Source organism: Canis lupus, chromosome 11 (genome assembly GCF_011100685.1).
Source record: "Canis lupus familiaris isolate Mischka breed German Shepherd chromosome 11, alternate assembly UU_Cfam_GSD_1.0, whole genome shotgun sequence".
Classification (NCBI taxonomy): domain Eukaryota; kingdom Metazoa; phylum Chordata; class Mammalia; order Carnivora; family Canidae; genus Canis; species Canis lupus.
The window spans coordinates 23,694,053-23,721,840 of NC_049232.1; the positions used below are offsets into that span (position 1 = coordinate 23,694,053).

The 27,788-nt window shown below is 45.5% G+C and overlaps 1 protein-coding gene across 1 annotated transcript in view; it reads left to right on the forward strand.

The window, feature by feature from the left end:
- The window catches only part of LOC102152433 (transcription initiation factor TFIID subunit 4), a 172,700-nt gene that overhangs the window by 100,189 nt on the left and 44,723 nt on the right, over positions 1-27,788 (forward strand). Inside the window, exon 3 of the mRNA XM_038551658.1 lies at positions 10,296-10,448. Within this exon, the coding sequence (XP_038407586.1) occupies positions 10,296-10,448 (153 nt within the window). The remainder of the gene's footprint in view (positions 1-10,295; positions 10,449-27,788) is intronic.

Below are 27,788 nucleotides of genomic sequence, written 5' to 3' on the forward strand. Positions count from 1 at the left end.
TTCTGAACCATGGCACTTCCCTTTGGAACCTTCTCCTGACCTCTCAGAGGGCAAATTCCTGTCAAGTCCCAGTGGTGAGGCATCTTTTGGCTTTTGTGTCATCCAGTAAGCCATGGCAGTGTGTATTCTGAACTCTGAATCCCCATCCTTGGTCAAGGAGGAGGCTCTTCCTTGGATATTATTAGGGCACTATCTCAGTTCTAGGGGTAGAGGATGCTCCTATGTTTACTATTCCTGCATTCTTTATAGTTCTCAATAACTCTTACTACCCAAGTCCCCATTAGTCTCCTTTTAATATAGTCTAATTTCCTATTAATAATTATTTATATTAATTTTTTTCCGTTTGCATTACCATGTGGTTTCTGTGCCTTGATTGGACTTGTGAAAGAACTTTGAGCAATATACTTATCTGTCCACTATTGTGAAATGAGAGATGTCCAGAAGTAGGAATCTACATAGGTTTATGGGCACTTATTAATGGTTTGGCTGGATGGTCAGGAGCATAATTGGAAGATTGGTGACAAGAAAAGTCTGGGGGAAGAGGTGTTGGATAGATCTCTCTCAGAGTGGGCACAAACTGTGAAGATATTTGTGTCCAATGTGGATGCCGTTTGGGCATCCACAATGGAGAAATTTAGTCATCAGACAAAATTACTCTGTAGACATCAGTCCACCTCTTTCCTCAGACACTCCAATGCTTGCTCAGTAGGCCTGTAACAAAGGAGCCATGGTGGCAGGCATGGAGGCTGTGCAGGAGCTTAGCAACATGGGTGCTTACACTGCTATTAGGTGCCTGGTCTGCCTACAGTAGAGACCAACACTGAGCCCTTGACACCATTCCCTGGGATAACTAGTTAGCCACATAGTGGCAGATTGATTACATTGGACCTCTCTGTCATGAAGGAGGCAGATATTTGTCATCATTGGAAGAGACATTTTCTAGGTATGAATTTGCATTTAAGTGTGTCTGTAGCACCAACCATGATTCATGATTCACAGAATGACTTATCTACCACCATGGCATTCTCCATAGCATTGCTTCTGATCAACAGTCCATTTCTTAGCAAAGGAAGTATAGCAGTGGGCTAATGCCCCTTCCATGGAATTATGTGGTCTTACCCCATTAATTGGACGTGACTGGGCTAATTGGAAGGTTCATTGACTTACTGAAGACTCTGTTGCAGTACCTTTCATGGGAAAACATCTTGACGGATGGGGTTCTGTCTTACAGGACATAGTATATGCTTTGAATCAAATCATAATATGGTGCTGTCTCCCCAACAGTCAGGATGCATGGGGCCAGGAATCAAGGGATATAAATGGGAGTTGCATCTCTTACTATTATGTCCAATGATCCATACACAGAATTTTCGCTTCCTGTTCAGGTATCCTTGAGCTCAAGCAGAGAGTGCTTCAAATGGGCTGAGATTCCATGGAGTAGAAAGATTAGACCCTACTGCTTTGGGCTCCTTGTGCCACTGAATCCACAAAAAAGAGCTGGTCTACTGGCTGGAGTGATTGATCCTGAATACCAAGAGATAATTGGGTTGCAGCTACACAATGGGGGAAAGGAAGACTATTTTTGGAACCCAAGGGATTCTCTGGGACACCTCCTAGCTTTTCCATGCCTGGCAGCAGAGGTTAATGGAAAACTGTAGCAACTAACAAACAGGCAGGGTGACTAAGGACTCTTCAGAAATTAAGGTTTCAGTCACACCCTCAGGTAGCAAACTCAGCTAGCTGAGATCCTGACTGAGAGCATTGGGGAAGCACAGAGTGGTTAGTGGAGGAAGGAAGCCATAGATCGCAATTATGACCTCAAGACCAGTTAGTCATACTCTATAGAACTCTGTTAGTTTGCATATTTTCCCTGGTCTGTTTCATATGTGTGTGTATTTGTATACACTAACTTTCCATTTTTATTTTCTATACGAGTTGTTGGAAGTTAATTTTACGATGTAGTCTTTAGGTGACAGATCATTCAATGGGTTGCTGATGGATTTGAGGAATAAATATAGCTATGGTGCTAGATTCAGTGGCTGTTAGAACTGGGTGTCCATTCATTTCAGGATAGTGTGAGAAATTCTTCACTTGAAAGGAAGATAGCCCTATCACAGGAGTTGGAAAGAAGATAGTATTATTTCATTGTTATGTAGAAGTATGTCCAAGTGCCCTTTGGAAACTGAGTAGCCAAAGGAATGAACTATGCTAGTTTATCCAGTTTATTGCTTCTCAGCTCCAATCCACCTCCTCTTTGCTGGCTCTGTCAGAATGGAGGTGGGCATGGCCTTTGCCATGGGTTCTTCTTTGCCAGCTGGCACATTGTTACATGTGGTTCATAGAGAATCCTGAGAAGACATGGGAGGGAAGAGAAAGAGATTTCCTCTTCCTGGTTCCAGTGTGTCTCACTTGCCAGGCTCCTTGAAGGGTACACTTTCTCTAGTGCTCAGGCCCTGCAGAGGTTGGCTTCTTGAGCTGCTAGTTCCTGTAAGTGTGTTTCAGCCAAAAGTGCCTAGCAGCCAGCATCTTCCTCTGGCACCTTTTCTGGCAGCATCTGGAATAGTGAAAATGCTGCCAGCAAGGCACCTCTATGTGAGCAGTCTTTGTGACATCCTCCTGGGTAACTCTGGGGACAGTTCTGAGGTATGCCATCTCCCTGTGCAAGCCGTACAAGCACAAAAATTAAGTAAATTGGATGGAAGACACATATAAAGTCCAACTATTATGAGTGAAATGGGATGAAGGATTTATTTTAGGGATGAAGCAGGAATGCAAGTGTGGGAGCTGATGACAAAGTCAAGGGAAAGCTATCTTCTCTGTGTCTTACGGGGGCCTGAAGTTGTTAGAGGTCATAGAACTGGCAGGTAGGAAGAAAGCTGGACAAAAAGTGGGGAGAGCAAGGACAAATGACTTGTGTGTAATGATTAATTTTATATGTCAACTTGGTGATGCTACAGTATGCGCATTAATCAGACACTCATCTACATGGTTAGCATCTACAATCACTTGACTATAAGTAAAGGAGACGACCCTTAATAATGTGGGCGGGCCTCATCCAATCAGTTGGATGGCCAGTTGAAGGCCAGGAGAGCAAAAATAGAGGTTTCCCAGAGAAGAAATTCTGCCTCAAGACTGCAGCATCCATTCCTGTCTGAGTTTTTCCAGTTCCCCCATATAGACTTGTGGGAGCTCAGCCCGCCCCACTCCTGCGCGTATTCCTAGCAGCTCTGAGCACAAAGCTTGGCCCAGAGTGGATGCTCGATAAATATTTCCTGTCTGGAAACGACAACCATCTGTCGGATTCAGTGTGAACAGAGCTCTGCCTTGGGGCAGGGGCGGAAGCTGAGGGACTGAGGAGGGCCTTTCCTGTCCTTAGATCCTATGACAGAGAGCGGGAAACTCTCCAGATTTGAGAAGAGGTTGTTGGGAGACAAAGTGGGAAAGCAATCCGAGATCTATAAAGAAAAAATTAAAATTTAGGAGCAGTGCTGGAAGAGCAGCAACTTCGGGGAGAGATTTGAAACTTCAGCTTTGCTGGAGTGCTTGCTGCAGGTGAGGATTGGGTTAGCTGTTCTGAAGGGTCAGGCGCTTTCTTCGAGATTCCCATATATGAATCCCTTGCACCCTCACAGCCACCCCCCTAGATAAGTTCTATATGATGAGCTCTTTGGCTCACAGACGGGGAAAAGGGAGGGACAAAGAGCTAAGTAGCTGGAGAAGGATTCACTTTGCCCCTCGGGTGCTGCTTCTCCAGGGACGCCCCCTCAGGCCAGGGGAAGTGGCCCCTTTGTCTGTCATGTCTGATTCCAGCACAGGCCTCCGCTTGTTTTTTTCTGGAGTTTGCCAAGAAAATCCCAAAGGCTGAGAGAGTCTCCTATCCCCTCTGGGACCCATGGTATGCTCTGCATCAGCCCTGGTGGTCTTCAGAATGGGGACAGATTGCTCTTCAAATCTTTTCACTCAGAGTTGCAGAGCTGGCTTTGTGGCCACATGTGCAATTCATAAAGTTTGCATTTTCCACGGGACTTGGTTTCCAGAGCATTTTGGCCTGAGCACTGTGAGCTTTCAAGAATTTCAGCCGAGAAATGCTGTCCACAGATTGCTCAGCTACATACATCCTTCCCACGGCTGTGAAGTTTGGCACAAGTGTTCTATTATTGCTCCGGGATTGGATTTAGAGTTTCATTTTATTAATATTCTTTTCTGCAAGGATTTAGAAGGGGGAGGGGATCTGGACCAACACTGGCTTCTCCAGGCTCATCGTTACTCCCCGCTGACACCTACCTATGTTTGGCCTCTTTCTGTCCATTGTTGACACCATTTGCGTGTTGACTCATGTCTTCTGTGTCTTGAGGGATGGCTTTTGTGGAGTCCATGGAAATATGAGTGTGATTATGTTTAGAGTCTATAAATTTGAAAACTTCCTTTAAATTTAAAACCACCATATTAACTGGACTTAAGAACTATGTTTATATGAATTTTTTTTTTTCTAAATCAAAATACTCTTTACTTCAAGGCCAGAGCCTATTGTTACAGGCTTTGATTTTGGTCACCATGGGGCTCCTACCCTGGCCTGGGCTCTCAGGCCACACTAGCCAGTATCCTCAGGGAACATCTGCCAGTCCACAGCCTACACTGGCCACCTTGTTCAAGTACTTGAGGTCTGTAGCTGACAGTGTTGCTACTTCTGTGCCCAGTTTGGGCATCAGATTTTTGCTGAAGCTGAGAGCACTGGGTCCTGGGTCCTGACTCCCCATTTAGCTGCTATGCACCCAGGACACTGTATCTTGCCAGTCACGGGACCTGTGGCCCACCATCTTTTTCAACCCCTCTGTTATGGGCTGTGCTGTTAACTCCTCCAAAATAGATAAGTTGTAATCCAGTACCTCAGAAGGTAACCTCATTTGGAAAATGGTCATTGCAGATGTAAGTAGCTAAGGTGAGGTTATACTAGAGTAGGGCAGACCCCTAATCCTGACATCCATACAAGAAGAAAATAAGAGACATGGGGACACACCAAGTGATGACAAAGACAGAGACAGATTGGAATCCTGCAGCCAGGCATTTACCATTCCTAACCAACCACCAGAATTGAAGAAGAGGCAAAGAATGATTTCCCTACACATTTCAGAGGAAGCTTGGTCCTACTCATACCTTAATTTCAGACTTCTAGCCTCCAGAATAATGAGACAATACAACTCTGTTTTAAGATACGCAGTCCATGGCACTTTGTTATACAGCAGCCCTAGGAAAGGAATGTATCCTCTGTCTCAGAGATAGCAACTTTCCTGCCCCTCAAACACATGTCACACCCCACCCTCCAGGAGAGTCCAGCATAGTCACTCCTCAGTGGGGATTCACACTTATTTTGATGGTAGATGCCCCTTTCAGAGGATGAGTGTTGCAAAGGTGATGCTGAGACTAGCCACTTTTCTTCTGTTGACCAATCTTTTTTTTTTTTCTATTACTCTTCAGTTCTAAGCAAAGCTACATCACATGAGCATGTGACCATGGCTGGTTCATTTGGAGCCAATATCCAAACACATGAGTTTTCCTTTCCATTAGCTCTTACACCATGGAGGCCAAACTGAGACCTAGGGCTTAATGGGAGACATTTCTCCTAATGCTGATGAAGGAGGGCCCCTGTGGGAAATGTCAGACTTACGAAAGTCAATGTTTGTGAAATGCAACCTCTTTCACAGCTTGATGGCACATGGCAGCCATCATAGGGCATAAGCTATAGGATAAAGAAAACCACTAGTCAGCTTCCTTATCCTTTGAGTGTACAGAGAACAGTGCTGAGGTATGATTTCCCCTAGCCTTGGGCTCTGTGGGTGCTAAATGTGTAGCTCTGAGTTTTTGTTTTTCTCGCCTTGGTGCTCTTTCCAGAAGGTCTCAGCCTTGAATTTCTCATCCAAAACCTCTCAACTACCTTTGGCATTAGGGCTCCATGCCTGGCTGCTCTTTGTGGTCTTTAGCTATTTGGCTCTCAGGCCTTAGAGAGGGATGGCTTTCAGATCACCTTTGGCCTGTGTGGACTTAGCCCTGGGCTTTTTGTATTTTCCTGCTCCATGAACTGGGGTGAACATGGGGAGGCCACAGGCTGTGCAGTCTTAGGGCTCTGGAGAAAGAGAAATTTCTCTAGAATAGCCAGTGGGCCATACAAGTTCTGGTCAAAGATTGAAGCCGCAAGGAAGAGAAGCAGGACTGAGCCTCAGCTCTTAGACGGTTAGTCCTCCAAGAGTTGTTTATTGAGTAGATACTATGTCCCAGGGCTCATTGGCTAGAAGAGTGATTAAGTAACCAAGTTGAAATCCCTGCTCTCCTGCTTTTATACTGAATGGATTGCAACAAGAGAATAACAGGAAGACAAGGCAGGAGGTGTTGGAAGGATTCGAAACAAAATGGGAGATGAAATGTTCTGGGTGAAGACAAGTGGGTCAGGACAGAAGCTGCACAGTGCCTAGTGCTGCTGGCATGTTTTCATGGACTACTGGCATAAAGCCACTGGGGTTCAGTTTAGGTCCCCTGTTAAGCCCAGGTGGTGGGTGTGGCAGATCTCATCGAGATCATGTCAAACAGTCTTCTGGATATCTCCAGTGAAGGGGATGGAATTAATATAATCCTTAGATGAATAGCATTGTCCAATGAGATGAGATTTGAAGAAAAGAGGACACATTTACATAGAAAGAGGAGGGTGGAAAGAAGAAGGCTGATACTGGCCTCCTGGCTGCCATTCCACAAAGGCCACGGTCCCTGGACGTGGCCAAGCTGGGCCTCTCCCTGGATCACTGGGCAATGATCACCCACAGAAAGGCCTGTCTTTAGTTGCCACCCAATGTGAGAGCCATGTGGTGGCTTCCTGGGACCACGGAAGTAGGTTACTGTGATGTGGTGTCTGCAACAACCTGGGTACTGTCTTCCAGCAGTGGTCAGCACTGGAAACATCCATCACAGACTGGTATGCAAAGTGACCAAGGGGGCTCTTGATCTTCATCTTACAGAGTTCCCTGCAGCCCAGCAGGCCCTACTGTGCAGTGAAGAAGAGCTACTAGCTGTAAGCCTAGTCTGGACTCTCTTAAAAGGAGTGACAACAATGCCTGCTAGCTGGCTTCTGCCACAAGCAACCAGTAGTCAGCTGGAGGGATGCATTAACCTGATGAACTAACTTCCAGGGGAAGCCCTCTCTTCACCTTAGAACTTTCTAGCCTTTTACAAAAATGCCTAATTCATGTGGTGTGAACCAACCATTGGCTTCAGTCAGGACTATGCGGTTCACAACACACATATCTCTCTCCCTCTCATTCTCTCTCTTTCTCTTTCATGTGCATGCGCGCGCACACACACACACACACACACGAGCTTTGGGGTTCACCATTGAGCTGTGTGTTTTTGCTCAGTTTATTGACATTACTCTGTCTGTGCTGATCTAACAACTGGATAATTCCCTTCCTAAGACATTCTGTGAAGAACATGACTTTGGTTTGGCTCTTTGTTTTTAAAAATCAACTCTAGCCAGGAAGATGCTCTTTTTGTCCTGCTGCAAGCCAGGCATGGTTTTCCCACTTTCGACTCCTCATATTTTGTTCTTTTCTATCAATACTGCTTTATGAGATTATTTCCTTCTAAATGACTAACAGGTTGTGTTTGTGGGAGGGATGCACACATGTATGTATGTTTGTGTGTGTGTGCTGTAAGCTGGCATTTTAGAACTAAGGAGACTTAAGTGTTGAAGCACAAATGGTTTTGGTAAATAGCTGCACTTAGATTTGGTCACCTCTCCTCACTCCCCCTCCCTAGGCCTTTAATTGTGCATATTTTAATCAGAACACACTTTTGGTCCATATGTGTAAAATTTAACGTTGGCTTCTTTAGCAGGGTTTTAAGCTTGGAAATTTTAGCAATGGAGAAAGCTTTTTTTTTTTTCTTCTTTAATTAAAACCTTTTTGAGAGTCATATGCAGTTGTAAGAAATAATACAGAGAAATCATCTGCACGCTTAACAGTTTCCCCCAGTGATAATGTATTGCAAAACCATAATAAAAGATCACAACCAGGATATTGACCATGATACAGTCAAAATACAGAACAGCTCCATCACTACAGTGAGCCCTACCTCCCACCTCCACCCAGCTGCATCCCTAGTCCCTAAAAACGACTATTCTGCTCTCTGATTCTATAATTTTGAAAGACATGTTTTTTTTACTGAGCTAGTCTTGGTGAAGTTGACTTTATTCTTCACAGTACCCTAAGGCGTCTGCCATCAGGCTATATAGGAAGTTAGGGAAGCTGTAACCTCTGCAGTTTACAGTCAGCATAGTGCCATGGTGGCTAATAGCTCAGGCTCTACAGGCCAAATCCTGGCGATAGGAATTATTAGCCAGGTGACTGACCTAAGACAAGTTGATTAACCTTTGTATGCAAGATGGGGATGATGATAATAGAACTCAGAGGGAGTTAGTTGATCCAAGTACTAAGTACAGTGCCTCTCAAGTTTTAATGTCACACAAATCACCTGGGTCCTATTGTGCCTGAGAGTCAGCATTTTTTTTTTTTTTTAATTTATGATAGTCACACAGAGAGAGAGAGAGAGAGAGGCAGAGACATAGGCAGAGGGAGAAGCAGGCTCCATGCACCGGGAGCCCGACGTGGGATTCAATCCCCGTCTCCAGGATCACGCCCTGGGCCAAAGACAGGCACTAAACTGCTGCGCCACCCAGGGATCCCCCAGAGAGTCAGCATTTTTAACAAGCTCCCAGGTAATGCTGATTGTTGGTGGTTCTCAGACCACACCCTATAGCCAGGACTCAGAAGAGTTCCTGATACAGAGTAAGCACTCAAGAATCACTGGCCATGTTTTTCCAGCCTTTGTGTGAAGCTGTGTGGGACAGAAGCTGGCCGAGTGAGCCTGAGCTTCAAGGTTCAGAGCCTGGATTGCCCCTATCTTTGCCAGTCTCAGGGTTGGACTGCAGCCTGAGTATGAAGCTAATGATTGGAGAGTGTGGATGCGCCCATGACCTCAAGTCCCAATCCTCGTACTCTTTCCTATGGGAAGAGACATGCATCAGGAGTCACTTTTCTCTTACTAGCTTCTCCTGCCCCCAGCAATGCAGCTTCTGCATGCTGCTCCCTTCTTCACCTGGGCAAGCAGTAGGGAATGAGAGAAGCAAGACCACCAGTACTCAGGTGGCTGTGAGTACCTCTAAGTTGCCCAAGGTTGACTTGCCCTTCATACATCAGGGAGCAATAATGAGAGTGATAGTTACATCCTGGGAGCAGCTCTGCAATGTGTCCTCCTTCAGTCTCTGTGCCCCAAGTGGCCAGGGCTACCAGTCTTGGGCTGGCAGCCTTGGGCAAAGTGATCAAGGCTGGGACTTCTGTTTGAACAAGTGCCACTCACCTTTCCTTCTGTTCCTCTACAGTCCTCTCCAGCAGTAAGTGCTGTCAACCTATTGTGTGTGTCTTCCCAGTACTGTTTCTTTGGGTGCACAAACATATTAATATAGAAACAGTAGGGATAAAGAAAGAAAGAAAAGAAGAAAAGAAAAGAAAAGAAAAGAAAAGAAAAGAAAAGAAAGAAAAGAAAAGAAAAGAAAAGAAAAGAAAAAAGAAAAGAAAAGAAAAAAGAAAAAAAAGAAAGAAAAGAAAAGAAAAAAAGAGTAGGGATGTCTGGGTAGCTTAGCGGTTTAGTGTAGCCTTTGGGCGTGATCCTGGAGACCCGGAATTGAGTCCCACATTGGGCTCCCTGCGTGGAGCCTGCTTCTCCCTCTGCCTGTGTCTCTGTCTCTGTCTCTCTCTCTCTCTTTGTGTGTCTCTCATGAATAAATAAATAAAATCTTTAAAAGAAAAAAAAAAGAAACTAATGACTCATCTATACACGTTGTCTCACAACTTCACCTTGCTCTTGTCACTTTAATATAAATCCTGACCCTTATTCACATATGAACAAGCATGGAGACCTGCCTCATTCTCCCTAACATCTATGTACAACAGTATAGATAGACTATAGTGCAGTCAGATCACACTCTAGTGATGAACATTTTGTTTGTCTCTAAGTTTTTAACTTTATAAGTTGCAGTGAACATTCTCTAGGATGGGTTCCTGAGCAAAAGGTAAGAGCCTTTGTGTTTTTGATAGGTGGTACTCTCCCAAAAGGTCATACCTGCCACCATATACCTTCCACTTATAGCATATACGTCTTCACTCAACACATCCCTGCTATGGCAGGGTATTGTCCAGCCTGTCCATCATTGTCATTCTTCAAAGGGAAAGACATTGTCTTGTGCTTATTTACAGTTGCGTGTCTGGATTCATGAGGAAGGCAGAGCATCCATCCCTTCTGGTGTTTATTTCCCTTCTGCAGTTCATGAGCTCAAGTTTCCAGCAGCCCCTTGGCCAGCTCAGCTCCCCACTGAGGAGGCACCACCAAGGGCTTTGCTCAAGGAAGAGGTAAGCAGTATTTATTTGTTTAATGTAAATACTCTGTGCAGAAGCCGTTGCTATGGCCCCCAGAGGGCTTTCAGCTCATGTTGGAAGAAAGAAGAAAGCTTCTGTATGACACCAGACTCTTTCTGTTCTGGTAACTGTTAATCATCATTCTGTGTCTGCGATAGTACAGCTCCAGCCAGCCCGCTTATGTCCAACAAGAGGCGTTCATGGACCCGCATGGTCCTGAGGCAGTGTGATACAGCCACTGGGAAGAGCCCTGGGCTGGGGGCCAACAGATCCTAGTTGAAATCCCAGCTCTCCCTGTGGAGGGCACAGGTTTCATTCCACCAGCTTTCCTCATCTGTGCCAACTTGTACCTTTGGACCTGCCTCATCCTGGCCTTAGGCCTCATGGCACTGTTGCCCTCTATGGCACTGATTTTATTAGCTGTTCCTTAGTCTCTATAACCATTCTTCTCCCCTTTCCTCGAAGGGTCTTTGTCTGGGTGTCCTCCAGGTCCCTACCTATATGTTCACTTCCTCCCAGGAACACCCACTGAGGTAGCTTCAGTGTATCCCCACTCAGCTAACTTTCAAAGCACTTTCTGATCTCTGCACCTAGAAATCAGGGTTTTTCAACCTCAACATTCTTTATGTTTTGAGATAGATAATTCTTTGTGGTGGGGGAACTCTCCTGTGTATAGTAGAATGTTTAGCAGCATCCCTGGCCTCTTCCCATAGCATCACCTCCCCAGCCATAACAATGAAAAATGTCTTCAGACACTGCCTAATGCCTCATGTTACCCTGGAAGACAAAATTTCCCTGTGTTGAGGACCACTAATCAAGAGCCATATGGTTTCATCTGCGTGGAAAGCCTTCTCCCATATCTCCCCACCCCTAATTTGTAATTTGGTGATACATTTGAAAAAGCAAATTATAGAAAAGTATGCACTGTGATTGTTATATATGCAAGTGAATAAGGACTGGAATAGAATATGCAAAGATGAATATAGTTATGTAAGCTATGTTTCCTTGGGCTACTCTTGTGGGGGGGTTAAAAATGTGGCTACTTTTTATAGAACTAACCAGCGTTTAGGTATCTCTCACTTCCGCTTGTTACTGTAGGATTCTGGCATCAGAAATTCCTGGGAATGAATAATCTCCCATAGCTCCCCAAAAGAATCCCTTGACAGATAAGTTGCCTCTCCCATGGAATCCCCCCAGCCTCAGACACCTGTCAGGCTAGGAGATGCTCATACACAAAGCACTTGCCCTGCTGGAGAAAAATGAGGTCCTCGACCAGGCACACTCAGTGACGACACTGTCTCTGTATTCTCTATAAAGCTGTGGATATGTAATTTTAATGAAACTGCTCTTTGCTGCTTAGATAGGTGTTTATGGAAGGCTTGGCTGGGACTCAATCCAAGGGACAGACACTATGACAGACTCCTCATTCTTACCACCTTGGCTTTGGTATTGATCCGAAGTGTTATGCTTGATGTACTCTCAAAAGGGTCTTGGTGGCCTGCCCCATAGCTCTCTAGGCATGCCCAAATGTGTCTGAATCCTGGTGGTGGGCAAGCACCAATCTGGAATGGATACTCCACTGCAGTGGGGAAGTGGGATTATGAATGACTTGTTTTGATACAAGTCTCATTATTATGTTTTAAAAACTCTGGTTATTATATTTATAAAAAATATCTGATCTACCCTCAAGTCCTGCCTCTAAGACTTCTGGGCTTCCATCCACTTGATCTTTCCTCTCCGAATGTGACGGAATGTTGGCTCTCATGCTTTTTTATAGTCCTGCAATTTAACCCTTGCACAGGACGCTCAGTGGGCTCTGCTCAGTAGTATAGGTATTTGGATACTTTTCTCTTCCTCTCTACTGTGTGTACTCCTTGAAGACATAAAATGCCTTAAACCCACTGTGAGTGCCATCACTGTTTGGTGAAACTCCAGCTATATGCCTGGGCTCCATGAGTACTTGATGTTCATGACGGGCCATGACCTGGTGAGAGAGGCGGACTGCAGGTTAACACAAGGTCCTTCCATGCAACAGCCAGGACATGGAGATTGTAGACCTGCTTTGCCACCATTTCACTGGGGACCACAGCCAGCTCTCATAACTCCCCTATCTTAGTGTCTCATCCATAAAACAGAGGAAACAGCCCCTACACCTGGGATGGGGCGAGACTCTATTTAAGTGAACTGAACCACTGAGAGGAAACTTCTCCACTTATTCAAGGGCTATTTTCAGTAATCTGTGCATTTTAGACCAGGAAATAGTGGTGTGGTTTTTCAGTAAAATACCCCAGTGATCACCTGTCTTTAGATATCTTTCACATAAAGAGCTTATGTTCAGGAAGAACTCAGCAGGTTGGAAGAGAGGATTGAAATCCAATTCCAATTACTCCTGGCCTAGATCCCTCTGTTCCTCAGATGTTTTCCTGTGGTTGTGGGGAACGTCTAAAGCAGGGACCAGCTTACAGCCATGACTGAAATCTGGGGCCCTTAGTCTAGGACACGAGGGCTTTAGCAAATTCTGATTTCTCATAGAAGCCTGTTGTTGAAGAGATCAGAAAGGACAGTTCTTGGGGGCAAAACCTTCCTCCTTTAGGAGCCCAGCTGCGAGTTGTGAGTGACCTGGGGATTGTAAGTCCTGCTTATCAGGAGAAGGAAAGCTGTCTTCTCTGAGTCCCACTTTGCTGATTTTGGAGGAGCAAGGGCACAGAGGGTATTGACGCCAGTGCAGGGAGGAAGGAGTTTGGGTGGGAAGTGTGGCTGTAACAATGCCTTGCTCATCCACAATTACTGGAATGAATTTACCATGAATGGGTTTCCCAGAAAACAGTATCAGCCCTGTGAGCAGATTTTGAAAAAGTATAATCGTCTGGGAAGGAAATGTTTCTAATGGGTGTCACACCTTGTCTGGCTTCTTAAAGGGAGTATGTGAAAAGGCATTTTGCTTCTGCTGTATTTCGGCCCATGCCTTGCACCAGAGCTTTAGCTAGTCTCATGCGTTCTGAAACATGTCCCGTGCTTTTCTGTGTGAGCCTCAGCACTCTTGGCAGCCATCTGTATGCTGTGCATCTTCAACTCTGTTTTCCTAAAAGCATTCTGCATGGCGTCTGGCACACATGGTGAGTGCCAAATAAATGTCTTTGAATGAAGACTCAGTCATAAAAACCCCTGCTGTTTGCAAGTTGTGTCCAGTCAGCAGAGCGCTGACATAGACTCTTTAGAAACGTCTTCCCGGGGCATCCATGAGGGGAGTCTTTGTTGTTTCACTTACTCGCCAACATTCATTACCTCTTCCTCTGTCCCAACACGATGCCAGCATCAGAGGCATACAGACAAATCAGATCTGGTTCCTTCCCTCAAGGAGTTCCTAATCTAAAGTTAATATAAAGAAAATGAACTCAATTCAGTATGGCAAGTGTACTACTGAGGTGTGTCCTGCATGACATGGAGCGTAGAGGCATTCTAAATTTCTTTCATATTTTCCACCATTTTGCTCTCTTCTCTCTCTTCTTCTCACTGCTACTTCTTGATATACTGGGTACCCCTCTTTCATGCCATCCTCTTTCCCTCTTCTAACCTGCTTTTTCTCATCTGCTCTTGTCTAGGAAATTGGTTGAATTTGTGTCCTTTCTTTACAGTACTGGGTTTCCACTCTACCTAGCTGCACAGTACACGCGCCTGGGAATCCATTCCACACCCATACTGCATCCCATGCTCAGAGATCTGATCTAATTGATCAGAGTAGGTGCCAGACTCCCAGATGATTCCTCCATGCATCCAAGGTTTAGAGCTGGTTTACAGACAGTTAGAGGCTTGGGGATGGCCCTAGTCTCACTTGTGGAATTAAGTGCATGTGCTTTGTGACAGCTCTTTCCCAAGTACAGAATTGATTTTTAAATCTCTGGAGGTTGAATACACTACCTTGGCCTCTCTGCAGTTGTAGAGTCCAATAGTAGAGTGGCCCAAGGCCAAGAAATGGCTCCATCTACTCTCCAAGATATTGAAGCACCTCATAAGCAGTCATGATATGGTTGAGGTAGTTCCTAATCAAGTGTTTAAAATCTCAGCTAACCAATGTTGGTGCTAACAAGGGGCCAGAGATTTGATCATAACTGCCAGATCATCAAAACTCAGGAAGGAGTCTCTAAACTAAGACCTGTGCCTTGAGAATGGAATATAAGCTATTTATATACCCAGAAGAGTTCAATGTAACCTGACATCCATAAAATGTATCTAAGAGGGCAAAGTTACCAAAGTTAGTGACGATCTGTCACCTCCTATTTTTTGAGATTTTCTCTCACAAATCAGCCTAGTCAGGCTCTGGCTACATCCAGCTGTCAGTGATGGATGTCATTAGAGCAGGCCCTCTGGTGCTATTTGGCATGTTCATATCAGATTATTTCAGTCAAATAGCCAACATTTAATGAGCACCTACTATGGGCTTGGCATAGAGGAGCATGGACACGGATCAACACAGGTGCTGTCTTTGAGGCACACCTCATGTGAGACGTGCTCTAACTATTCTAATGTATGAAGAGTGAAATCATAACCCATGAGATAACTCACAGCTGCCTCCTCCGGCTGTGGGCTCACACAGCACACATGAGCTGAAGACATCAACAAACAGGAAGTGCTTTAGGGTTCTGTTCTCTAAGCCTGAAAAAACACAGTGTAATTAGCATGCTTTCATCTAAGAACAGGTAATGCAAAGAATAGGCAAAGCAACTTATTTATTGATTTTATTTTTTGAGAGTGAGAGAGAGATAGAGAGAGAGGGCACATACATGAGAGTGAGGGCAGGGCAGAGGGAGAGAAAATCTCCAGCAGACTACCAGTTGAGTGCAGAGCCCAATGCAGGCTGGGCTCCATCTCACAACCCTGAGATCATCACCTGAGCCAAAACCCAAGAGTGGGATACTTAACCAACTGAGCTACTCAAACACCTCTAGGCAAAGCACTTTAATGTAACAAGTATGTAATTGAGTGTCACCTGTGAAGGGGAAGGCAGAGAGGAAATACTCATGGTCTGTGACCTTCAGAAAGTCACAGCTCAATTACAAAGGGAAGACAAGTGCTTGTGTTATTCTAAAAAAAAAAAAAAAAAAAAAGAAGAAGAAATAATACTGGCAGCTACCCTGTGGTGAGCACTCAGTATGTACAAGGCACAGGACTCAGTTCTTGTCATGCCCACATATCACACCCACACATTGTCAGTGTGCTTTACCTTTGAGAATACTGAGGCCATGGGAGGTCACCTTCTGTGCCTAGGATGACACAATATAAGGAACCTTTCTGCCCAGCTTATCTTGTCCAGCCTAAGAAGAGAGACATGAAGATTCCCTGGGGTTAGAGTAGGAGAGGACACACTGGATTGGCACTGGATTGGGTTCTCCCCGAAGCAGACCCGGGACAAGGTTGGAGCACAAGTAGTTTATTGGGAGTAGTGCTGGTAGAAGTAATGATGTGAGGCGGAGAAGGGAAGGGAAGGACACCAAGTCAAGGTACATAATCCAGGAGTTCCTTCTGTGGGCAAATGAATGTCAGTTGCACAGGGGCATGCAGTAAGATGATGCATGCCACACCTCAGAGTTATGCTGAGTGGTGAAGAAGCTGGAGATATTTGTCACCATGCCACCACCCATCATTATTTGAGGGCTGTTTCCAGGAGCATTAACTCTCCAGTAGTAAAGAGCTGACATTCTCATGGGCAATCTAGGTGAGTGCATGGCTCTATGCCTGTCTCTGGCTGTGGCCTCCGGAGGCCCAGGGATGAAGGATGATAATGCAAGTCCTCACCCACACATCTACTGGGGTGGCACCATGTTTTCTTGAGCTTGAAGACCCACATCCCTAGCTCCTCTTCAGAATTAGAAGTCTCTGGGCTCCTTCGGGGCAAGTTCAAGCCCAGCAGAGAGAAACTTCTTACCCATAAATGAGTATGAGTACTTTACAAACCTTCTTTCGATGACCAGAATGATGTCCCAGCAATTCAGAGATCAATGATCAGGAGTTGAATTAGTAAGCTGGTGTAGAAGCCCTTGGAGGCAAGTATTCTAAGCCATACTGGATTTCAAGGCAGTGAACCTGGATTTGAGTGTCAGCTTGGTGCTATTAGCCAGGCCAGTCTCTCTAGGTTCTTGCTGACTGGCTAGCCTGCAGCACCTCGTCTCACCCAGTGCAGATCTGGTATGTCCTCTGGGGAACGCAGGGCAAATGACTCGTTGTGGACCCTCTTCTCTGCTCATGAATAGAGCTGCTGCCAGGAGGCCTCCCAGAGCTGGATCCCAGGCACTGCACTGCAGTCTTGTCCAGGGACAGACACAGAGTGGTGGAAAGAGGCATGGGTTTGGGAGCCAGGGGTGGGGACAGAGCCCTGCTCTGCAGTTTACCAGCTGTGTTGCTCAAGACAAAGCATTTTGTCGTGTTGAGCCTCAGTTCCCTCATTTATAGAATGGAGACAAAACTACTCACTTTTCAGGGCTGTTGTGAGAATGAAGTCAGCAAGTGCACACATGCTGGTTTGCACAGTGTGCAGTACATAGCAAGAACTCTGTAAATGTTAGCTACTTGTTATCATCACTTTGCCCCAGTAGGGATCCCCCTCGGTGCGGGCAGGAGGGAGCACTCCAGCGCTTTGTGAGCCGCCTGGAAGAAGTCCTGGTGTCATGGGAGCAGATGCTCTTTGCCTGTCTCCGGCTGTAATTGTCAGGCTTTGTTCTCTTCCACAATTAGACATATCGGGTTCAAAAGAGACATTGTTTCACACTAATGAATAGATTAATAGCCTCCCTCCCCAGATGTAGGGGACTTTATCAGCCTCTTGAAATGTTGATGATGTCTCAGAGAGTTTTAGGGAGCCACTCCTAAATAAATCATTCATCCCTGCCATACCTGAGCCCCACCCTTGGCTGGGGGTGCCTATGGCTGTGGGACATGAACTGCCTGGGGATCAGTCAGGGGCCACATGCAGTGGGTGCCCATGGACTGGCCTCTAATCAGCTGTATGGTGAAAAATGAAGAATCTGACTCTAATAATAGAGGACAGGATAAGGGCTGAAGGATTTGGAGAAAGTTATGTATTTCAAGCCTGGGTTCAAGTTTGCAACCCAGAGATGTGCTTAGCAGGCCTTGCATTAGACCAGAGGGTGCTGGGCAAGCCCAGCTCAGGAGTTGGGAGGCTGGTGGTCCCCAAGGAGCTGGTGGACACTGTGCCCTTGTCTTCCCTCTCTGGGAGACCTGCTTGCCAACATGGTGCCCTTGGCTGAGAGTCACTTGGCTAGGTGTCAGCCTCTAGGCCTGAGCATTCTTCATTCCACTTCCCGCTCTGATGTGTTATGTAGACCACTCAAGTCAATGTGCTATGTGTGAAGAGCTCCTCCTTTGTCTTTCTAAGGAAACCTAACCAATGGTCTGTTTCCTTTATCCCTGAATGCATATTCCTGCTGTCTTGGGTTGGGGGAGGGCAGACCCATCAGCTGGCAGATAATCCCTACTCCTATCTTGGGGGGAAGCCCTGGCCTGTCAGCATTTGATGAGATGTGACACTTTCTCACTTTCCCTGCAGATCAGCAGCCTGGGGAGGAAGCAGGACTTATTTAGGAGAAAGGTATTTCCAAAAAATTAAAAATATCAGAGCCTTTTAACAAACAGAACCAGATTTCAGATTTATTCCTCTGCTTTCACCATAGATTCAATCTATCCTGAAATGAGCGATTTTTAAAAAAATTATCTATCAGATCACACAACAGAAGGCATTAGATTTTTTCCCCCTCTCTCTCTAGAGTTAACATTTTAATTTTAGAGACAGATTTAAAAGAAAAACACTGACACCAAGGTATCTAGCATTTCATGAGAAAATGGTGAGATTTTCAAAATGGGGAAGTTTACCAGGCTGGCCCCCTTCCCCCCACCCCATCCCCCCACCTCGCCCCTGGTTTGGCCAATTTGTAGGAACTGACCTTCTCAGAAGGATTGGAAGTCTAAGCAAAGCCAACTACTAGTTTCCAAATTGATTTTCTAACCAAAATTGGAATGGTTCTCAAATGCTCCTGGGATTTGGGGCTATTAATATTGAAGAACAATGAGAAGGAAAAAGTGAGTGTGTAAGAGGTGATTTATGACCAAAAGGAAGTTACGAGCTCAGAAACTTGTATGCAACCCAATCACAGAGCCCTCTGGAGAAGTTCCAGAGAAGAGATGGAGAATGTAAAGGGAGAGCGTTTCCGAGGGATATTAAAGCTTATAAAAGAGGTAATGTGGGCTTTGGGCCCAAAATGAGCCAGCGAGGAGCTGACCATGTTGAACTGCTCACAGCCACAGCAGGTTTTGTGCAGCTGTCATCAGTGCCTGAGACCCCCTCCCACCGCCCCCACCGCCCGCCCGAGTCTTTCTTTGTATTTATTTCTTACCATTAGTTCATCACCAAGCAGGTTAAATGGCAGGAAGAGAGTCTCCCAGCCAGAGTGTTGGGACTTTGACCATTGCTATTCAAACCTGTGGGCTCATCTCAGGTGTCAGGTTCTTAGGTGTCAAGGCTGAGGCTCAGCTGCTAAGCGTTAAGACCAGGCCAGAGTGGAGGTGCACAGGGCAGGACGGTTGGGCAGTCACAGCCTGGCCAGGTGTTCTGGGAATGGACACTTAACCCCAGCCTTTTTTTTACCCCTCCCATAGCTCTTACAAAAGTTATTATTATTTATAGTTTTACTGAGGTAGAATTGATACAAAACAAATTGCACATATTTAAAGTGTACAAATTATACACTTTCCATATATACATATATGCATATAGACATGTACATATACATGCCTTTACATGAAGGACTAAAGGAATCAGCTAATCCATGGGGTACTTTGCCTATGAGCAGGGCATTCTCATGGGGGTGCACACCAATCACATCCTTTGGGGGGATTTGGGACATTTCCTCCAAGAGGAAGAAAGGGTGCTGAGATGGGCTTCTAGCTATCACCACTCCTTGAAGGACAAGAGGTGAGACTGTTTGCAGACAACCCAACTGCCTCAAATAGCCAGGTAAGGGACTTTTTATAAAAATGAACAGTAGGTGAACTAGTGCAGCCACTCTGGAAAACTGTGTGGAGATTCCTCAAAGAGTTAAAAATAGATCTGCACTATGACCCAGCAATTGTACTGCTGGGGATTTACCCCAAATATACAGATGCATTGAAACGCCAGAACACCTGCACCCCGATGTTTATAGCAGCAATGTCCACAATAGCCAAACTGTGGAAGGAGCCTCGGTGCCCATTGAAAGATGAATGGATAAAGAAGATGTGGTCTATGTATACAATGGAATATTACTCAGCCATTAGAAACGACAAATACCCACCATTTGCTTCAACGTGGATGGAACTGGAGAGTATTATGCTGAGTGAAATAAGTCAATCAGAGAAGGACAGTCATTATATGATCTCATTAGGGGAATATAAAAGTTAGTGAAAGGGAATAAAGGGAAAGGAGAGAAAATGAGTGAAAATATCAGTGAGGGTGACAAAACATTAGAGACACCTAACTCTGGGAAACGAACAAGGGGTGGTGGAAAGGGAGGTGGGCGGGGGGTTGGGGTGACTGGGTGATGGGCACTGAGGGGGGCACTTGGCAGGATGAGCACTCGGTGTTATGCTATATGTTGGCAAATTGAACTCTGATAAAATTTTTTTTAAATGAACAGTAGGAAATAATCCAAAGGGGGCAAAAATGATACCCTCACACAGTTTTTTATTTTATAGATTTAAAACTATTATACCACCAGGATTTCATCAGGGAGGTATAGCATATCTGGACTGTTATGATTATAACTAATCATCACTAACCAATCTGCTTCTTAGAAGTCATGCTGTGGGGAACCCTGGGTGGCTCAGCGGTTTAGTGCCTGCCTTCCACCCAGGGCCTGATCCTGGAGGCCCAGGATCAAGTCCCACATCGGGCTCCCTGCATGGAGCCTGCTTCTCCCTCTGCCTGTGTCTTTGCCTCCCTCGCTCTGTGTGTCTCTCATGAATAAGTAGATAAAATCTAAAAAAAAAAAAAAGAAGAAGAAGAAGAAGAAGAAGAAAAGAAGAAGAAGAAGTCATGCTGTGGCTAAATGGGAGAGGGAAGAAGGGATTCTCAGCACTGGAGGACTATGGCTGTTTCTAAGACCCGAAGTCCCTCTGGGGAAGCCTCTGCAGGGTCGGCCAGAATGACTTTCCACTGTTAACACTACTTCTGCTTCCAGCATTGATCACAGCCCTCCACTGCCCAGATGATGCCTCCAGATAATGCACATTGCTGCCAACAGAATGTAAATGGAGAAAATACCGTGGGTTTAATCAGCGTTGGCCAAGGAATGGGGGTAGGGCAGGAGTGCAGAAAGGTCTGGGAATGAGGAGAGATCTAGTACATGGAGAAGAGTCAGGCCTCATAAAGGCATTTTATGGTGTGGCTAGGACCAGAATTGTTGGCATCAGATATTTACTAGTCTCCCAGGATCTGCAAGAGCTGAGAAGTGCCTCCACTCCCAGTCTCCTTCTGCCAACTGGCATTCTTGCTGACTTAGCAGTTGCTGAGAAATTTTCCTCTGATCTCCCTTAGAATGTTTCAGTTTTATATTCATAAATGGGATGAGGAAGAAACTTCTAAAAGCAAGGGCTTGGCTCACTGTGGAGGCAGAAGTTCTCTTTGGAGGAAGCATCTGGAAAAGCACACCACCAAATATGTGTTGAAGAGCTGGGTGGTCAGCAGCACCAAGGCGGGGCAAGGCCAGGCATTCAGATGTCTTCCCAGAAATGGGCCTGGTGGGAAGGTCAGCTCCATCATCATCAAAGTGCTCATGACCAGAGACACACACTACCCTGTACTTTCCAGTCCTCTGAACGGTAATACAGGTTAGCACCAAAGGCCCAAGTTCCCTTGGTGATGCCTGCAATTTGTAAGCAGCCCTGACAATTGCCCAAGGAGAGATGCCCTACCAGAAACATTTCTCCTTCCCAACCCGGCTTGGATTTAGGATGTCTTTGTGGGGTTTGAAATGGAAAAGGAGTAATGTCCTCCCTGCAGTATCAGCAGGCCAGGGAGTAACTCAGACTCTCTTGTTTCAGGCTGGTGGAGACTTCCTGCTGAATGCTGGCAATTACCTAATGATTGGAAGAGTCTGGTTAGGTTTTCTTAAACCTCTTCTGCTTTCACTTTAAGGCATTGTTACTTCCTTTATTTTGTCAATAGGTAACATATGCTCATGATACAAATTTCAAAAAAACTAAAAGGGTCTTCTTCCCTCTTAGCCCGGCCCCAACCACTGGGTCCCCTCCCCAGAGTTACTTCCTTTATTTTGTCAATAGGTAACATATGCTCATGATACAAATTTCAAAAAAACTAAAAGGGTCTTCTTCCCTCTTAGCCCGGCCCCAACCACTGGGTCCCCTCCCCATATTGCACATTCTTGCATATGCTTCTAGAAGTATTTTTTGAACAGTTAGGCAGGCATGTAAATGGATAATCTTTCTACCCCTACTCCCATTCCTCCTCCCCCCGCCCCGGCCCCTAGGTGGTAGCCGTAACAGTTGGTTCTATGGAAATAGACTCTAAGGTAGAGATTGGCAGGCAAGAGCAAACACCTGTGAGGAAGAGTGGGAAGCAGGGTTGACCAGAGGGAGAAATTCTAAGTGCAATGCTATCATAACAGGGGCTCAGCCCCGCAGGGACCTCTGGAGCCAGAATGGCCCTCTGAGTTGTCCCAGTTTGGGGTATGAGGGGGCAGGCCTTTGATCAGTCATTGCAAATAGGCATAATCTTTTGTTAGGCTTCTCTCTTCAGCACTGGGCAATCCCCTGGAGAGGAACTTGGGGTCCCTCCAACACTCCCAGCAGCTGTCAAATCTGGATGGGCCCACCCCAGCACCCACTTTACCAGCATATTATGCACATTGCTCTTACATGACTTTTTTCTACCTTATAGTAGATTTTGATTGTTTTACATCAGTACATAAATAGCTTCTATACTCCATTTTTTATGGCTGAAGAGTGTCCATTGTGTGGGTATAGCATAATTTAAGTTCTCCTTTGATGGACATTTTAGTGTATTAGTGTTCTTTCAGAAGTACATCCACTTCCGTATGGATTTGTCTTTTCACACATGTGCAAGTATATCCTATAGACAAATTGCATGATCCAAGAATATGCACATTTTATTTTGGAAGATACTATCCAATGCCATCCACTGAGGCTATATCAGTTTACACTCCCATCAGCAATCTATGAGCTTGTCTGTTTCCCCTACTGTTGCCAATACTATGTTATTAAACTATTTTTCCCAGTCTGAAGGGTTGAAAATAGTTTGTCGTGGTAGTTTCAGTTTGCATTTCTCTTTTTATGAATGAGAGTGTCTTTTTGTTAAGTTTAAATGCAATTTGCATCACCTGTTATGCAAACATTTTAATTACAGCCTTTATTTGATTTTTCCTTAGTTGGCCATTTTCTTATTGATTGGTAGAAACTCTTTCATAGGATGAAAATCAGAACTTTGTGATATAAATTGACAAGTTCACCCTTTAACCTAGGTAGACACAGAAACTGTTGTATATTTATGGACCTTTTGAGAAGGCAGTGAGACCTGCAGTTTCTCTGGAACTTTTCTACCTAGGCTTGGTTTCGTGTGATCTACCTATTTCTCATCTTTCTGTCTCTCAGGTGACTGTCCCGGGAGCTATAACACCCTGAATTTGGGTAGAGCTTCTTGTGGAGCGTACTCTTCATTTTCAGAGGCACTGGAATTGGACAGACCTGGGTTTAAGTCTTCTCTTTGTCATTTAACAACTATGTCATCTTGTTATTAGCTTCTCTGAGGTATAATTCCTTATATGTACGATGGGGGAAATAATAGAGATCTCAGGGCACCTGGGTGACTCAGTTGGTTAAGCATCTGCTTTCAGCTCAGGTCATGATCCCGGGGTCCTAGGATCGAGCCCCACATCTGGCTCCCTGCTCAGAGGGGAGTCTGCTTCTCCCTCCCTCTGCCACTCCTGCTGCTGCTCCCCCTGCTTGTGCTCTCTCTCTCAAAGAAATAAAATCTTAACAAAAATAATAGAGATCTCTGTGGGTTGCTGAGAGGATTAAATGCACTAATGTCTAAACTACTCGATATGTCCCTCTTTTACCCCTCCGCCCTCCCCTCTCCCTGGCACTCTCCCTCTTGCTGCTCCCACTCCAGCCACACTGAGCCTCCTTCACTTCCTTGGAGACCCATGCTCAGGCTAATGCCCACTTACCCTGTAAAGTCTCAGAGTAGTCTCCTCAGAGAAAGAAACAGCCTTCTCTGGCTCTCTTGTATGAGTCTGTTGCTCCTTCCAGGGTCAGCCCTGGCATGCTGTATTACAGCACATTTTAGGCTTCTCCTTTCCTTCCACGAGTGTCTCTCATTAGACCGAGAGTACTGTGAGGGCAGGACCACTGGATCTCTCCCCTGGACTCACGTTTACCCAGGAGGCATGCAGTAAAGGTGTGCTGGAGGACAGATGGATAGTTAGGATAGTTAGATGGACAGCTGAATGGAAGAATGGATGGATAGATGGGTGGATGGGTGAAGTGTGTGGGTGGGTAGGTGGGTGGATAGATGAGCTGCCTGGGGGTCACACGTGATAACTCTGGGAGGGGCTTCATTTATTTCTGAAGGCTCTGACTTAGAAAGAAAATGCTTTCTACAAAGCAGTAGAAACCTGACAAGAACAACTTCTCAGCAGAACCCATGCCATGTTAACTTTTTCTTAAATGTGCTAAGAAAGCATGACTGACTGGCTTGGCTCACCTGGGCTCTCCATACCTGTGAGGCTGAGTCTCAGTGTCCTTATGCTGTCAGTAGCAAGCCCTCAGGGAATTTAGGAAGAAAGCCGACATTAAAGAATCTCACTTACTCTTCAGAAAGTTTACCTGCAGACTGAGTGAAAAGGTGAGCACTTTACCACCTATTTGAAAATCATTAGGTGTGTTTTTCTATAAAAGTCATAATCTATCAAAAGATTAATCCTCAGATTTCATGGTTGCACTTAGAATTGCGATGTTTATACATGGAAAATGCTTCATTCACTGCCAAGTTGAGTAACATGGTGTTCAGATGAGTGAGATTTCTATGAAACTGAGGCTGGGTATTTAAGTCCTCATTTTATCTTTCCACTACGGTTACTTCGAAGCATTTTTGAAATCTTTCTTTTGCAATTTCCTTCAAATCAACTTCGGACAAGTCTTATTTTTTTCTGTTACTGTTTTTACAACAATATGTTCCCTTCCCTGCTTAGCAAATAGAGCATCTCAGACACAAATCACCATTTCACAAAAACTCAGGCTTGTCTTTGTAAATAGGCATTATTTTCCTGAGTTCTTATATTTAGGAATGTTTTCTGGGGCCCCTGCAGTAAGCAAGGCTGTTTGGCTCTGCAGGAAGTGGCCTCTAACTGCCATGCCCGCTACCAAAAGTTCTTCTCCACTTTGTTACCTTTCCCTTCTTGTGTCTGCCATTGTCCTGAGTGCGTCTCTTGTGGTGCAGGGGCTTCCTGAGAGCTACTCACTTCTCTGTGGCTTTTTGATACAGCCTTTGTGGGCATAGCTGAGAGGTTGACCTTACCGGGGGCCTGGTCTCTAGATCATTAGAGACGTCCCTACAGGAGATTATGCCTGAGCAACCAGTGTTCTAGCGATTAGTTAGGGTTGCAGGGATGTCTGTGAAGGTACCTATCATGGAACAGTATGTTGCAACTTGAAAAAAAAAAAAAAAACCTACACCCCAAAAATAAATACCAATGGAAAGAAATTGCTCAAGAACTGATTCCATGAGGGAAGGTGGAGATTGTTATCCAGGGAATATTGATTCTGACATTCAGATTTATTGTAAACGTGCCAAAAGCAAAGGCTGAAGTACCAGCACTCTGCATGAGGAGCAAACACTCGTCCCCTGCAACAGGACTCGTGAAAGTTGTCTGCCTCTGTGGGCCGTGTGAGTTCACTGAGAAGCAATGGTCTCTGTCACTTGTGTAGCAAAACGAGCAGTAAGTGGTACTGTGAATGGATATGCTCACCACCTGCCACCCCTACCTCAGCCTGGCTGAGCCCTCAGTGGGGGTGGACGTCAACAGGAGTCAAATTGGCCAATATTAACCCAGTCCCGCTCTATTTCGGGTCCTCTTAAACAACAAAGTTTGAAGACGTAGCCGCTGTCCTCAGGGAGTCTATGTCTTCTTGGGGACTTGGGACTGTGGATTGGGGAAGGAGCGAGGAGCCACTGGAGAAAGAGCCCTGGTTCGGGCCAACCAGGCATTTGGTTCAAACTAGGGTGACTTAGTTTGCCTGGGACTGAGGGGTTTTCCAGGATGAGAGACGTTAGTGATAAATCCAGGTAAGACCTGGACAAACCAGGATGACTTGCTCACCCAAAAGTTGCTAAATCTCCTTGGTGCCTCAGTGTTCTTACCTACAAAATGGAGGCAGTAATATCAAACCCTTAAAGTTGATGTAAGAGAGGGCAAAAGGTGATTAGATTTGTAAAGCATGTGGCATGTGGGATCTTCAGTGTATGAATGCCGTAAGACATCATAAAGGGTCAAGATTCACATGGAGCTGTGGAACCATTCAGGAAAGGACGCAGCCAGCATGAGCCAAAGTGAACTGGGGAATACTCTGTGGAGGGAATTTGCTCCAGAGAGCTTTGCTTTAAAGAGCAGTGACACTTGGTCCCAAATTATGCAAGGAGATTTGATTGTCTTGGAATAAAATGAGTGGCTCTAGAAATAACTTCTTCCTGCTTCAAGCCACTTAAGTTCTGCAGGATTTAGCTACTGCTCTGCTGTGATTCTCAGTTGCCTCTATCCCCCACCCCAACCTGTCCACTCTTTTCCTTGGGATTTGCTTCTGCTGTGCCATAGGCCGAGTCCCCCTTCTCTAAAACACCTGCTCATTAATTGGCCACCCGCCCCCTCCCCATGAGAGGTGTCTAGTGAGCCAGGATTAGGGAAACTTAAGCTCAGAGAGGTTAAGTGACTTGCCAAGAATCACCCAGCAGATCAATTTTGAATCCAGAAACAGGAACCAGATGTCTGCACCTTACTCTGTGCTTACTTTGGAAGGTGGAGTGTGGGGCCCGGGAGGCCCCAATAGAAAGACGGATCTCCTCTGGGAGAGACCAGGAGACCAAGAATTCCAAAGCTGTCCTGTAATTTATAGCCAGGAGTTTCCCCTAAATGTGTTAGGGGAAGGCATTTTTATAAAAAATTAGCTTTGAAGATACCCCCTGAGTTGGGAAGTTTGCATATGAAGGAAATTTCTGACTGTCGTTAGGAAAAGATGCCACAATGAGTGAATTTAATGAATTAAAGATTTGGCACAAGCTGTATCAAGTATCAAGTAATGAGCTTTCCGTTTCCAGTCACACATTCAGTATTTCTCAGTTCAGCCAAAATTGGCAAGAGTCAAGCTGGTTATTACAGCAAAACCTGGAAAAGGCAATTAAGCACTCCCAGGGTTAAAAGGTTAACTCCAGTGGAAACACGAATCATAAATTTTACTCACAGATATGCCTGTTACTCGGAGCCCTGTATGTGGGGAAGGTTCCTCACCCAGGGCCAGGCCATCAAAGGCCAGGATGGCAGCTGGTGCTGGCCTATCCTGGGAAACCGTGGTCTGGTACTCTGTCCCATGGCAGGCAGAGCTAGTGGGTGGTGGGAGCAAGCTAGGGATTCCAGGGAGGCTCCATGGTTCTCCAGTTGCTTCCCTGGAAGTGGAAGGCACTGTTCAAGGCATCTGGCATGTGCTCCTTGGACATTTAGGAATAGGCTAAATGAGCAACCATCCTGGACACTGATGGGCAACCTGGGATGCAGGGCTTGGGTCAGCTCTAAAACTAGAAAAAGCCCAGGTAAACTTGGTGACCAGTGTGGTCACCCTATAAAGGATCCTGATATTTTGGGGAGTCCTTATTTCCTGTCTAGCAATTTCTGCAGAATGTTTAAAACCAAAGGTGTTGGATGTGGCCTTGGTGCTTCCATGTCTAGAGCTGTTCTACTGCCTAGGGGAGCATGAGGATTGGGTGAAAGTAGGTAGCTGAGTGCCAGGCAGTGGGCAGGAGCCCAGACAGGGTCCCTGTCTGGAAGTGCCACCCATTTATCATCTGCCCCTTGTTCTATGTGGGGGCTTTAGGGGGCTCTTCCACTTTATTTGCAGCAGCCCAGAGAGCTCAGAGAAGTCCTGAGTCCTACCCAAGGGGGCTACGAGGATTATGTTGTTCAAGCTCAAATATCTTCAGAAAAGAGACGGACAATAGCTCATATTAGTTCTTTATCTGAAAGTGGGCCCCATTTCAAGAGC